Genomic DNA, 14,595 nt, shown 5'->3' with positions numbered 1-14,595 from the left:
TCGGTTCATCGAGTCTACTCCGCCATTCACTCATGGCTGATCTATCTCTCCCTCTCAACCCCATTCTCCTGCCTTCTCCCCAGAACCGTTGACACCCGTACTAATCAATTGATGGAATTCAATACAGAGATATATATGTGAGGTGTGGTATTTTGGAAAGACTAACACGGGCAGGACCTACAAAGTGAATGGTAAGGTTTTGGGGAGTGTTGTAAAGCTGAGGGATCTAGGACTGCAGGTACCAAGTTCTTTGAAAGTGGCGTCACACGTAGATGAGGTGGTCAAAAAGGCTTTTGGCACATTAGCCTTCATCAGGTGGAATATTGAGTACAGAAGTTGGCAGGTCATACTGCAGTTATACAAGACATTGAGGCCATATTTGGAGTATTGTGTTCAGTTTTTGGTCACGGTGTTGTAGGAAAAACGTTGTCAAGCTGGAAAGGGTGCAGAGATTTGTGAGGGTGTTGCCAGGACTTGAGGTCCTGAGAAATAGGGAGAGGTTGAGCAAGTTAGAACTCTATTCCTCAGAGCACAGGAAGATGAGGGGTGAGGGAAAAGAATATCAACTGATTCACAATAACAATATGTTTTGTGTGGAGAATGTAAGCGGATGTAGAGACATGGTGCATCATGCAGTCTGAGAGAAGAGAAGATCGGCACGGTGGCGCAGCGGTAGAGTTGCTGCCTCACAGCGCTAGAGACCCGAGTTCCATCCTGACTACGGCTGCTGTCTGTACAGCTAATGGCATGTTGGCCTTCATTGCGAGAGGATTTGAGTTTAGGAGCAAAGAGGTCCTACTGCAGTTGGACAGGGCCCTGGAGCATTGTGTGCAATTTTGGTCTCCTAATTTGAGGAAGGACATTATTGCTATTGAGGGAGTGCAACGTAGGTTCACCAGGTTAATTCTCTGGATGGTGGGACTGACATATGATGAAAGAATGGGTCGACTGGGCTTGTATTCACTGGAATTTAGAAGGATGAGAGGGGATCTGATTGAAACATCTAAAATTCTTAATGGATTGTACAGGCTAGATGCAGGAAAAATGTTCCCGATGTTGAGGAAGTCCAGAACCAAGGGTCACAGTTTAAGAATAACAATCAGCCGTGAATGGCAGAGTAGACTTGATGGGCCGACTGGCACAATTCTACTCTTATCACTTATGAACTTATTTGGAATCGTGTTTTTCTGTTGTCCATTGATGAAGTTTACCGTTTAGAAATGTTTATACTTTAAAGTTTTGAATAATAGTGGCTGATATGAGTTAATTATTTCATGCAGGAGCTGCTCTGAAGAAGCCAACTGTTCCAGATATGTTTACAGAATCTGATGACATGTTTGCTGCTTATTTTGATGTATGTATACTCTACCTTTATAAAGGTTGCATATTAAAGACTGTTGGTGACTTTTCACTTTGCCTTAGAATGTGGAACAAAGCTTTTCACCGTGCCTTGGTGCACGTGACGATAAACTCAACTAAACATGGGGTCCCGTTCTGAAAAATCACCTATCCATGTTCTCCAGAGACGCTGAGTTACTCCAGCACTCTGAAACGTCACCTGTCCATGTTCTCCACAGATGCTGCCTGACCCGCTGAGTTACTCCAGCACTCTGTGAAACGTCACCTATCCATGTTCTCCAGAGATGCTGCCTGACCCGCTGAGTTACTCCAGCACTATGTGAAACGCCACCCATCCATGTTCTCCAGAGATGCTGCCTGACCCGCTGAGTTACTCCAGCACTATGTGAAACGCCACCCATCCATGTTCTCCAGAGATGCTGCCTGACCCGCTGAGTTACTCCGGCACATTTGTCATTATTTGCAAACCGGCACCTGTAGCTCCTTGTTTCTCGATAGAAAAGTGCAGCACAGGAACGGGTGCTTCGGCCCGCCATGTCCGTACCAAACATAATACCAAGATAAACTAACACCTCTGCCTGCACAAGATACTTATCCCGCCAATCCCCACGTATCCATGTGCCTATCTTAAATAATCTTAAATCCCCCTATCGTATCTGCCTCCACCACCATCCCTGGCAGCGCGTTCCAGGAACCCACCACCCTCTGTGTAAAATAAAAACTAGCATTGCACATATCCATAAAACTCTGCTCTTCTCACCGTGAAGCTATGCCCTCTAGTCCTTGACAATTCTGCCCTGAGGGAAATGGGTTTCTGACTTGTTTTTACTGTGAATGCATATAATAAATAAATTGCAAAAGCTGTTTTATGACTAACTCAATTTTTTCAATCAATTGCTTGCCTATTGCTTCAAATATATATATATGGACTGTTTTGCTTAATGGCTTTTTTACGCACAGAATATTGTTTATCGTTAAGCGTACATATTTAGAGATCAGGTCTGTCCATTTGTTTTCAGAGTGCCCATTTGAGAGCGGCTGGCTTTGGGAAGGATTTCAAAGAAAATCCCAATCTCAGGGATAACTGGACTGATGCAGAAGGCTATTATAGTAAGTATTTGTGTATTTTGTTTATATTTTATTTCGAACATGTAAAACAAAAAAAGATAAAAACAAAACAAAGTAACAATAAAATTAAATGAACGATAAACCTATACACAACTCAATGAATAAATTCTCAAACAACACAAATTAAATCTTACATGTTCGAAAAGGAGAAGTATACACTTATTTATTCCCACCCCTTCACTACTCAACAATTAATTCACAAACTTTATCTCATCTACACACACACACATATATATATATATGTATATACACACACACCATACACAAATATATACATACATACATATATCCATACATATTGTGTGTACAGTGTAAATAGTATGTAGCGTGTACAGTGAGTATTTGTGTATATGACGCCCTTTCTGATTTCCGCGTCGGGTGAAATGCAAGATGACAGGCACAAAATACTGGAATATCTCAGCGGGTCAGGCAGCATCTGTGGAGAACATGGATAGGTGTCGTTTCACAGAGTGCAGGAGTAACTCAGCGGGTCAGGCAGCATCTGTGGAGAACATGGATAAGTGTCGTTTCACAGAGTGCAGGAGTAACTCAGCGGGTCAGACAGCATCTCTGGAGAACATGGATAGGTGACGTTTCACAGAGTGCTGGAGTAACTCAGCGGCTCAGGCAGCATCTGTGGAGAACATGGATAGGTGACGTTTCACAGAGTGCTGGAGTAACTCAGCGGGTCAGGCAGCATCTGTGGAGAACATGGATAGGTATCTCTAAAGTCTAAGAAGTCCGCAGTTACTCCGGGTGCTCTGGTTTTCTCTCGCATCCCAAAGACTTCCGGCCCTCTGTAAATTGTTCTGTTTCTATGTTTCTAAGCTGCCTGAGCTGCTGAGTTACTCCAGCATTCTGTGAAACGTCACCTATCCATGTTCTCCAGAGATGCTGCCTGACCCGCTGAGTTACTCCAGCATTCTGTGAAACGTCACCTATCCATGTTCTCCAGAGATGCTGCCTGACCCGCTGAGTTACTCCTTCATTTTGTGTATGTTATTTCTGTTCATGTAATATAACTGTTCAAGTTTTAATCGTTGTTAATGAGTGTGTGTTTATTTTTCAGGAGTGAATATTGGGGAGGTTCTGGATAAGCGGTACAGTGTGTACGGTTACACTGGGCAGGGAGTGTTCAGTAATGTTGTACGTGCCAGAGATATGGCCAGAGCCAGCCAGGAGGTGGCAGTGAAAATCATCAGGAACAACGAGCTCATGTAAGTCAACCCCAGGCTGCAGCTATTCTTCTCCGATTGATCTGACCGCTGCTATTGAGGGCGTGCAGCGTAGCTTCACTAGGTTAATTCCCGGAATGGCGGGAGTGTCATATGTTGAAAGACTGGAGCGACTAGGCTTGTATACACTGGAATTTAGAAGGATGAGAGGAGATCTTATCGAAATTTAGAACTGAGATGAGGAAAAACTTTTTCAGTCAGAGTTGTGAATCTGTGGAATTCTCTGCCTCAGAAGGCAGTGGAGGCCAATTCACTGAATGCATTCAAGAAAGAGCTAGATAGAGCTCTTAAGGATAGCGGAGTCAGGGAGTATGGGGAGAAGGCAGGAACGGGGTACTGATTGAGAATGATCAGCCATGATCACATTGAATGTGCTGGCTCGAATGGCCTCCTCCTGCACCTATTGTCTATTGATACCCATTACGAGAGGTGTAGATAGGGTAGGCTGTCAGAGCTTTTTTTCCGCAGTTCGCTGCAATTTCTTGCGGTCTTGGATGGAGCTGTTCCCAAACCAAGCTGTGATGCTTCCTGATAAAATGCTTACTAGCGACTGGTCCTTGATCGTGCTGCTGGCCTTGCTGAGGCAGCGTGAGGTGTAGATGGAGTCAATGGAAGGGAGGTTGGTTTGTGTGATGGTCTGGGCTGCGTCCACAATTCTCTGCAATTTCTTGCGGTCTTGGATGGAGCTGTTCCCAAACCAAGCTGTGATGCATCCCGATAAAGTGCTTTCTCTGGTGCATCTGTAGAAGTTGGTGAGAGTTGTTGGGGACATGCCGAACTTCCTAAACCTTCTAAGGAAGTGGAGGCGTTGGTGCTTTCTTGGTCGTTGCTTCAGTATGGGTGGACCAGGAGAAGTCGTTGGTGATATTGACTCCTAGGAATTTGAAGTTTTCAGCCATCTCTACTTCGGCGCCATCAATGCAAACTGTGGCATGTTCACTTGCACGCTATTCTAAAAGCAGGTAAATCAAGTAAGCATAAAAGACGAGGTGCCCGTAGAGTATTATCTCATCTGTTTGAATAGCATGCAAAGCACAACTTTTTACTGTACCTTGGTACACGTGACAGATTTGTGGAATTCTCTGCCACAGAGGGCAGTGGAGGCCAATTCACTGGATGAATTTAAAAGAGAGTTAGATAGAGCTCTAATAATAATATATTCCTTTATTTGTCCCACACTGGGGAAATTTACAGGTTTATAAGTTGGATAATGTTTTGTTTATAGATGAGACTCAAAAGAAATTTTCCACAGCTATGAAGCGATTGAACAGGAAGTAAGGACAAACATTGATATTTATAAAAGGTAGAGGGTTGCACTGAAAATAATTTATCATCAGGTACATGGACAGGAACCAGGGGCCACAGTCTAAGAATAAAGGGGAGGCCATCTAAAACTGAGGTGAGAAAAAACTTTTTCACCCAGAGAGTTGTGAATTTGTGGAATTCTCTGCCACAGAAGACAGTGGAGGCCAATTCACTGGATGAATTTAAAAGAGAGTTAGATAGTCTTGGGGCTAGCGGAATCAAGGGATATGGGGAGAAGGCAGGCACGGGTTACTGATTGTGAATGATCGGTCATGATCACAATGAATGGCGGTGCTGGCTCGAAAGGCCAAATGGCCTCCTCCAGCACCTATTTTCTATGTTTCTATGTAATAATAAATCTCACCATAAATCATCGGAGGGGTGGACAGCAACAAAACAATATTTTTCACGTTACTGGCATCTCGTTTTCTCCTTCCGACCCTAAGTAAGGTTGACTATGTTTGTGTGACAGGCAGAAGACGGGGTTGAAAGAGCTGGAGTTCCTGAAGAAGCTGAATGATGCGGATCCAGACGACAAGTTCCACTGCCTGCGGCTCTTCAGGCATTTCTACCACAAGCAACATCTCTGCTTGGTCTTTGAACCTCTGAGGTAACTGGCTGGAGTGATACAGTGATACAGTGTGGAAACTGTATCATAGAGTGATACAGTGTGGAAACAGGTCCTTCGGCCCAACACGCCCACCCTGGCCAACAATGTCCCAGCTACACTAGTCCCACCTGCCTGCGCTTGGTCCATATCCCTCCAAATCTGTCCTATCCATGTACCTGTCCGACTGTTTCTTAAACGATGGGATAGTCCCAGCCTCAACTACCTCCTCTGGCAGCTTGTTTCATACACCCACCACCCTCTGTGTGAAAAAGTTACCCCTCGGATTCCTATTAAATGTTTTTCCCTTCACCTTTAACCTATGTCCTCTGGCCCTCGATTCCCCTACTCTGGGCAAGAGACTCTGTGCATCTACCCGATCTATTCCTCTCATGATTTTGTACACCTCTATAAGATCTCCCCTCATCCTCCTGCGCTCCATGGAATAGAGACCCAGCCTGCTCAACCTCTCCCTACAGCTCACACCCTCTAGTCCTGGCAACATCCTCGTAAATCTTTTCTGAACTGAATGTAAATCCCCCGCCCAGCCTCTCTCACTACCTACGATGGACACACAATGCTGGAGTAACTCAGCGGGACAGGCAGTATCTGGAGAGAAGGAATGAGTGGCGTTTCGGGACGAGACCCTCCTTCTGACTGAGTCGGGGGGGGGGGGGGGGAGGGGACACTAGAGTTATGTACAGGTAAGATGTGAAAACAACAGATCAAAGCAGACGATGGTCAAGGAAATATAGAATGGTTCATTGTTAGCTGAGGGGAAGATGACAACGAGGCATACAATCAGTAAGATTAGTCAAATTAATCAGGACAGTGTACCATTCTGGCGGCATGTGTTCTTGGGGCGAGTTCAGAAAGGTGAATTGAGGAAATGCTTTCCTTTAATGTGGTTGGAATATTGACGAATGTTGGCTTCATGCGTCATTAAAATCACCTCTTTTCCACAGAGAACAAGCCACCATTCTGTGGGTTGATAAAGTGTTCAGGTTTTTCCTTGTTTGATGACAAGCACCATCGCCTGGCTCGACTTGGAGAAAAAAGTTCCACTTAATTATTTCCTCCCTCAAATAACCCACCAAATGTGAATGTTTTCCCTTGTATTCTTAAACTGCCAACTACAAGCTGATTTTATGAATCTTCTTAGAGTAGACTTAGCTCTACGGTGGCGCAGCGGTAGAGTTGCTGCCTCACAGCGCCAGAGAACCGCGTTCTATCCTGACTACGGGTGCTGTCTGTACGGGGTTTGTATGTTCTCCCCGTGACCTGCGTGGGTTTTCTCTCCGAGATCATCGGTTTCCTCCCACGCTCCAAAGACGTACAGGTTTGTAGGTTAATTGGCTTGGTGTAAATATGTGATGTAAAATATTTCCCTGGTGTGTGTAGGGTGGCGTTAATGTGCGGGGATCGCCGGCCGCTGCCGGCTCGGTGGGCCGAAGGGCCTGTTTCCGAGCTGTATCTCTAAAGTAAACTGAACTAGACCAAAAACTTGATGATCAAGAACTTGGAAGAGTCAGGTGTCAGAGGTTATGGGGAGAAGGCAGGAGAATGGGGTGAGGAGGGAGAGATAGATCAGCCATAATTGAATAGAGGAGAAGAATTGATGGGCCGAATGGCCTAATTCTACTCCTATCACTAATGACTTTAAGAGTCAGGAACAAAAATATTGTGCAGCAAGAGCAGGCAGGAGCTGGTCTTTCATGGACCCAGAGAAATAATGGGTTGAATGGGCTGTTGTGAACTGAACTGCATGGGCTGTTGTGCTGTATTTCTGTGATGTTTCTGAACCCACATAGTTCCATGATGATCTAAGTTCATGAGTTCTAGCAGCAGAATTAGGCCATTCAGCCCATCAAGTCTACTCCCACCATTCAATCATGGCTGATCTATCTCTCCCTCTCAACCCCATTCTCCTGCCTCCTCCCCATAACCTCTGACGCCCATACCAATTATGAACCTGTCATTTTCTGCATTATAAATACCCACTGGCTTGGCCTCCACTACTGTCTGAATGAATCCCACAGATTCACCACCCTCTGGCTAAAGAAATTCCTCCTCATCTCCTTCTTAAAGGTAGTGTAAGAAAATAACTGCAGATGCTGGTACAAATCAAAGGTATTTATTTCACAAAATGCTGGAGTAACTCAGTAGGTCAGACAGCATCTCAGGAGAGAAGGAATGGGTGACGTTTCGGGTCGAGACCCTTCTTCAGAACCTTCCTTCCTAAAGGTAAATCCTTTTATTCTGATGCTGTGACCTCTGGTCCTAGACTCTCCCACTAGTGGAAACGTCCTCTCCACATCTACTCTATCCTGGCCTTTCACTGTTCGGTAATTTTCAATGAGGTTTCCCCATCCTAAACTCCAATGAGTTCAGGCCCAGTGCGGTCAAACGCTCATCATACGTTAACCCACTCATTCCTGGGATCGTTCTCGTAAACCTCCTCTGGACCATCTCCAGAGCCAGCACATCCTTCCTCAGATATGGGGCCCAAACTTGCTCACAATATTCCAAATGCAGCCTGGCCACCACTTTATAGAGCCTCAGCATTACATCCCTGTTTTTTGTATTCTAGTCCTCGTCAAATAAATGTTCATTTGCTCAGGTACACGAAACGGAAAAGTTTGGATGGATAGGGGCCAAACAGGGGCAAATGTGACCATCTTAGATGGGGAATCTTGGTCAGCATTGATGAATTGGGCTGAAGGGCCTGTTTCTGTGCTGTATAACTCTATGTATGCTGAGAGTCCATCCTTATTGTAGCATTGTATTCACTGGAGTTTAGAGGGATGAGAGGGGATCTTATAGAGACGTATAAAATTATAAAAGGACTGGACAAGCTAGATGCAGGAAAAATGTTCCCGATGTTGGAGTCCAGAACCAGGGGCCACACAGTCTAAGAATAAGGGGGAGGCCATTTAAAACTGAGGTGAGAAGAAACTTTTTCACCCAGAGAGTTGTGAAATTGTGGAATTCTCTGCCACAGAGGGCAGTGGAGGCCAATTCACTGGATGAATTTAAAAGAGAGTTAGATAGAGCTCTAAGGGCTAGTGGAATCAAGGGATATGGAGAAAAGGCAGGCACGGGTTACTGATTGTGGATGATCAGCCATGATCACAATGAATGGCGGTGCTGGCTCGAAGGGCCAAATCGCCTCCTCCTGCACCTATTTTGTATGTTTCTATTACAGTAGATCTGGGCAAGCCAATGCTCACCCACCACATGTGCCTTGTTGTGGTTAAAGCAATTCCCTCCAATTCTGATGCGGGGGGGGGGGGGGGGGTGAGCAGTGTATTTATATCTTGCCACCTTGGTTTACGTGACGGTGATAAATCTAACCCTAAACGTTTCTAACTTCCTGGTATCAGCTGGAAGCTGTTCTTGCTCTGAGAATGAACACGCTGTGAGACTCTGGGACTGGTCAGGCTGCATTTGGAGTACTCTGAGTAATTTTGGGCCACATATTTGAAGAAGGATGTGTTGGCTCTGAAGAGGGTCCAGAGGAGGTTTACAAGAATGATCCCAAGAATGAGTGGGTTAACCTATGATGAGCGTTTGACGGCACTGGGCCTGTACTCGCTGGGGTTTAGAAAGGTGAAGGGGATGTGTTCAAGAGAGAATTAGATATAGCTCTGAGGGCTAACGAAATAAAGGGATGTGGGGAGAAAGCAGGAACGGGGTACTGATTTTGGTTGATCAGCCATGATCGTATTGAATGGCGGTACTGGCTCAAAGGGCCGAATGGCCTACTCCTGTACCTATTTTCTATGTTTCTATGGATCTCATTGAAACTTACTGAGTAAAGAAAGACTTGGATAGAGTGGATGTGGAGAGGATATTTCCTCTAGTGGGAGTCTAGGATCAGAGGTCATGTCCTCAGAATTAAAGGACATTCCTTTTGGAAAGAGATGGGGAGGGATTTCTTTAGTCAGAAGGTGGTGAATCTGTGGAATTAATTGCCAAAATAGAAGCTGTGGAGGCCACTTCAATGGATATATTTTTAAGACAGAGATGGATAGATTCTTAATTAGTAAGGGGTTATGGGGAGGAGGAGGGAGAGATAAATCAGCCATGATTGAATGGCGGAGTAGACGTGACGGGCCGAATGGCCTAATTCTACTCCTATCACTTATGAACTTATTCAGTCCTTTGAATCTGCTTCACCATTCCTTCAAGATGGCAGCCGTGTGGGCGGAGGGGAGGATTGGTGCCGCTGAGCAGGCTGGGGTCTCTCCTCCCGCGCCCTAGGTGGCGCTCTGGGCATCAGAGGTTGGTCGCCGTGTGGGTGGAGTGGAGTGGGCCGCTGGAGGCCGTGCAGCAGCCTGGGGCTCCGATTGGATTGGGCACTGCTCCAAGAGGCCGAGCGTGTGGATCGGACGCGGCCTGCAATGTCTCACTTGCCAGGCTTTGTCCCTCTTCTATCTCTCTTAGTCTGAAAGGGCCCGACCTGAAATGTTGCCTCTCCAAAGCTTTGCACTGTACCTCAGTACACATGACAATAATAAACCTACATCGAAAGCACCAGCATCTCCTTCCAAATTCTGGTCCTAAACTCTCCCACTTGCTGTCCTATGGCTCATGGTCTTACTCCAAATTGCATTAGATCTTCCTACTGTATCACAAAATGCTGGAGTAACTCAGCGGGTCAAGCAATATCTCTGGAGAGAAGGAATGGGTGACGTTTCTGGACGAGACTGAAGTCTGAAGAAGGGTCTCGACCCGAAATGTCACCCATTCCTTCTCTCCAGAGATGCTGCCTGCCCCGCTGAGTTACTCCAGCATTTTGTGATACCTTCGATTTGTACCAGCATCTGCAGATATTTTCCGACTGATCTTCCTACTGCATCAACATGCCAAGAAAATGCTAAGTAGCTATTTTTGGCTGTAGTTTAGTTTAGAGATACAGCGCGGAAACAGGCCTTATCGGCCCACCGGGTCCGCGCCGACCAGCGATCCCCGCACATTAACACTATCCTATACCCACTAGGGACAATTTGTACATTTACCAAGCCAATTAACCTGCAAACCTGTACGTCTTTGGAGTGTGGGAAGATCTCGGAGAAAACCCACGCAGGTCATGGGGAGAGCGTACAATCTCCGTGCAGACAGCACCTGTAGTCGGGATGGAACCCGGGTCTCCGGCGCTGCATTCGCTGTAAAGCAGCAACTCTACCGCTGTGCCACCGTGACCGCCCATACGTTCGTGTTCTACGCAAGATTCCAGCTTCTGCAGTTCCTGTGTCTTCCTCCGTTTCACTTCATTGTTATATAATTAAAACTCTGCTTTCTCTTGCAGCATGAATTTGCGAGAAGTGCTGAAAAAATATGGGAAGGATGTTGGTCTTCATATAAAGGCCGTGAGATCGTACAGTCAGCAGCTGTTCCTTGCTCTCAAGCTGCTGAAGAGATGCAACATCCTCCATGCTGACATCAAACCTGACAATATCCTGGTAAATTTACACCTTCCATCTCTCAGCAACATCCTGGGAGTATAATTGTCTACACCCGGTCGACCCTCACCCGCTTGGAGAGTTTTTCACCTGGATCCCCGTTAAGTCACGCCAGCTTTTAAAAGAGCAAACTCTTACAAATGTTAAGATCTGTAAGATCTGGCGGGCGGCGCAGCGGCAGAGTTGCTGCCTCACAGCGCCGGAGACCCGGGTTCCATCCTGACTACAGGTGCTGCCCTTACAGAGTTTGTACCTTCTCCCCGTGACCGCATGGGTTTTCCACTCGTGGGAGAGTCCGGGACCAGTGGTCACACCCTCAGTATGAAAGGATGTTCTTTTGGGAAGGAGATAAGGAGGAATTTCTTTAGTCAGAGCGTGATGAATCTGTGGAATTCTTTGCCACTGTGGAGGCCAAGTCAATGGATATTTTTAAGGCAGAGATAGATAGATTCTTGATTAGTACAGGTGTCAGGGGTTATGGGGAGAAGGCAGGAGAATGGTGTTAGGAGGGAGAGATAGATTGAATGGTGTATACTTGATGGGCCGAATGGCCTAATTCTGCTCCTTTCCCTTCTGATCTTATAGACAATAGGTGCAGGAGTAGGCCCTTCGAGCCAACACCACCATTCAATGTGATCATGGCTGATCATTCTCAATCTGTACCCCGTTCCTGCCTTCTCCCCATAACCCCTGATTCCGCTATCCTTAAGAGCTCTATCTAGCACTCTCTTGAATGCATTCACAGACTTGGCCTCCATTGCCTTCTGAGGCAGTGAATTCCACAGATTCACAACCCTTATTCTTCTATTGGTTCCCCTGCCTTCCTGCCTTCTCCCCTGGTTCTGGACTCCCCCAACATTGGGAACATGTTTCCTGCCTCTAACGTGTCCAACCCCTTATGCTTTGGTTTCCTCCCACACTAGCGGTTTGTAGGTTAATTGACTTCGGTAAAAAGGGTAAAGTATCCCTAGTGTGTAGGATAGTGTACGGGGATAGCTGGCCAGGTCGGACTCGGACTTGATTGTAAACTACAGCCAAAAATGGCTAAACAGAAATTGATATTGTGGTGCTTCTTGCGCCCATTGAGTTTGGATAGAAATGGGTGAGGGAGAAACATAGTTCAACTTTCAGGTTATGAGTTAAAGAGTGCAAATATTGGTTTGGAAACAGCATCTTCTAAGTTCATATGACCATTCATACGATTAGTAGATGGAATTTAGAATTGAGAAATGTGTGGTGTTGTATTTTGGGAAGAATAACATAAGGGCAGGACTTACACAGTAAATGGCACGGTTCTGGGGAGTGTTGTAGAGCAGAAGGATCTAGAAGTGCAGCTACATAGTTCATGGAAAGTGGCACCTCAGGTAGACAGGGTGGTCAAAATGGCTTTTGGCTTCATCAGTCAAGAGTATTGAGTACAGAAGTTGGAAGGTCGTGTTGCAGTTATATAAGACGTTGGTGGGGCCGCATTTAGAGTATCGAGTTCAGTTCTGGGCACCATGTTATAGGAAAGATGTTGTCAAGCTGGAAAGGGTGGAGAGAAGATTTCCGAGGATGTTGCCAGGACTCGAGGGTGTGAGCTACAGGGAGAGGTTGAGTAGGCTGGGTCTCTATTCCTTGGAGCGCAGGAGGATGAGGGGTGATCTTATAGAGGTGAACAAAATCATCAAAGGAATAGAGGTAGACGCACAGAGTCTCTTGTCCAGAGTAGAGGAATTGAGAACCAGAGGACATAGGTTTAAGGTGAGGGGGGGAGGGAAGATTTAATAGGAACCTGAGGGGTAACGTTTTTACACAATGGGTGGTGGGTGTATGGAAGGACCTGCCAGAGGAGGTAGTTGAGGCAGGTACTATCACAACGTTTAAGAAACATTTAGACAGGTACATGGATAGGAGAGGTTTAGCGGGATATGGGCCAAACGCGGGTAGGTGGGACTAATGTAGATGTGTCATGTTGGTCGGTGTGGGCAAGTTGGGCCGATGGGCTTGTTTCCATGCTGTATCACTCAATAACATAAGATCTCTGAATGCATTCAAGTGAGAGCTAGATAGAGCTCTTAAGGATAGCGGAGTCAGGGGGTATGGGGAGTAGGCAGGAACGGGGTACTGATTGAGAATGATCAGCCAGGATCACATTGAATGGTGGTGCTGGCTCGAAGGGCCAAATGGCCTCCTCCTGCACCTATTGTCTATCTCCAAAATGGTTTTCTTGAAAAGAGCATCACTGGAATCAGCATGTCTGTCCTTTATTAGGGTTAGAATCACTGCTTCTTTTGTTTTAGAACACACTTTCTGCTGCTATCAAATGCATGTGAATTTGACCTGTACCTCCGCATTGGTGACTGGTTACGAATGTGAGCACCACTTACACTTTATTTCTACATTCTAGGTAAATGAATCCAAAACCATCCTAAAGCTTTGTGACTTTGGTTCAGCTTCCCACGTGGCTGATAATGATATAACTCCATACCTCGTCAGCAGGTTCTACCGTGCGCCTGAAATCAGTAAGTTTTAAGTCTTTATATATAGCCGGAGTGGACCCATTGGGTCCAAGCCTCTCCTGATTGCCATTCCGCCTCTTCCGCTCTACTCCCCAGCCCCTCATTGGCCGCCGCTCCCGTCACTCGTGCGGGTCCCATCCCCTCCCCCTCCTTCCGGTCCCGCCTCTTCCGCTCTTCTCACCCCCCCCCTCATTGGCCGCCACTCCCGTCACTGGGGCGGGTCCGACCCCCAGCGGCCATCTTGGGCACGGCAAGTGGAAAAGGCATTTATTAAAGTTTTAAAAGTTATTTTTAAGGTTTAAAAAGTGAATAACTTTTAAAATATAACAACCACTAGAACCGCATGCCAATGGTGAGTACGGTGGGCCTAAAATTGTTGCGCTATCGTGTACCGTTTTGGCTGTATTTCTGGAACAAATCTATCCACGAACCCACAAATATGCAAGATGAGAGTTTTAGTAATATGTAGATGTCACGGGGGGGGGGATTTGCGTAATGTGTCAAATAACATTCATTTCACTGGAATTCCTCCGCTATTGCATCTGTTTGAGTGTCTTGATTACTGATGTTGAGGGTGGCATGGTGGCGCAGCGGTAGAGCTGCTGCCTCACAGCGCTGGTGACCCGGCTTCCACCCTGACCACGGGTGCTGTCTGTACGGAGTTTGTACGTTCTCCCTTTGACCACGTGTTTTCTCTCCGGGTGCTCCGGTTTCCTCTCTCACTCCAAAGACATGCAGGTTTGTAGGTTAATTGGTTTCTGTAATATTATCCCCAGTGCATAGAATAGAAATAGTGTAGGAGTGACCGCTGGTCGGTGCGGACTCGATGGGCCAAAGGGCCTGTTTCCACACTGTATCTCTGGCACAGCTTCTTAGCTTGCCCACTTGCCTTGGACTTTAGAGACTCAGCGAGGAAACGGTCCCTTTGGCCCACTGTGCCCGTGCCGACCAGCGATCCCCGTACACTAGCACTATACTACATACTATGGACCATT

At 46.3% G+C, this 14,595-nt stretch overlaps 1 protein-coding gene across 6 annotated transcripts in view; it reads left to right on the top strand.

Moving 5' to 3' along the window:
• prpf4bb (pre-mRNA processing factor 4Bb) overlaps nt 1–14,595 on the top strand; it is a 71,817-nt gene that overhangs the window by 42,104 nt on the left and 15,118 nt on the right. For all 6 annotated transcript variants that reach the window (XR_013548345.1, XR_013548344.1, XR_013548346.1 and 3 more), the window contains exons 7-12: nt 1,281–1,354; nt 2,379–2,469; nt 3,557–3,704; nt 5,500–5,637; nt 10,946–11,099; nt 13,489–13,603. Coding sequence is in view for 1 of the 6 variants with exons in the window: in XM_078413908.1 (XP_078270034.1) it covers nt 1,281–1,354; nt 2,379–2,469; nt 3,557–3,704; nt 5,500–5,637; nt 10,946–11,099; nt 13,489–13,603 (720 nt within the window). In the remaining 5 variants the exon portion in view is untranslated. The remainder of the gene's footprint in view (nt 1–1,280; nt 1,355–2,378; nt 2,470–3,556; nt 3,705–5,499; nt 5,638–10,945; nt 11,100–13,488; nt 13,604–14,595) is intronic.

The sequence above is a fragment of the Rhinoraja longicauda genome, chromosome 2 (genome assembly GCF_053455715.1).
Source record: "Rhinoraja longicauda isolate Sanriku21f chromosome 2, sRhiLon1.1, whole genome shotgun sequence".
NCBI classification, from domain to species: Eukaryota; Metazoa; Chordata; class Chondrichthyes; order Rajiformes; family Arhynchobatidae; genus Rhinoraja; species Rhinoraja longicauda.
This window is presented reverse-complemented; position numbering and strand designations above follow the sequence as displayed.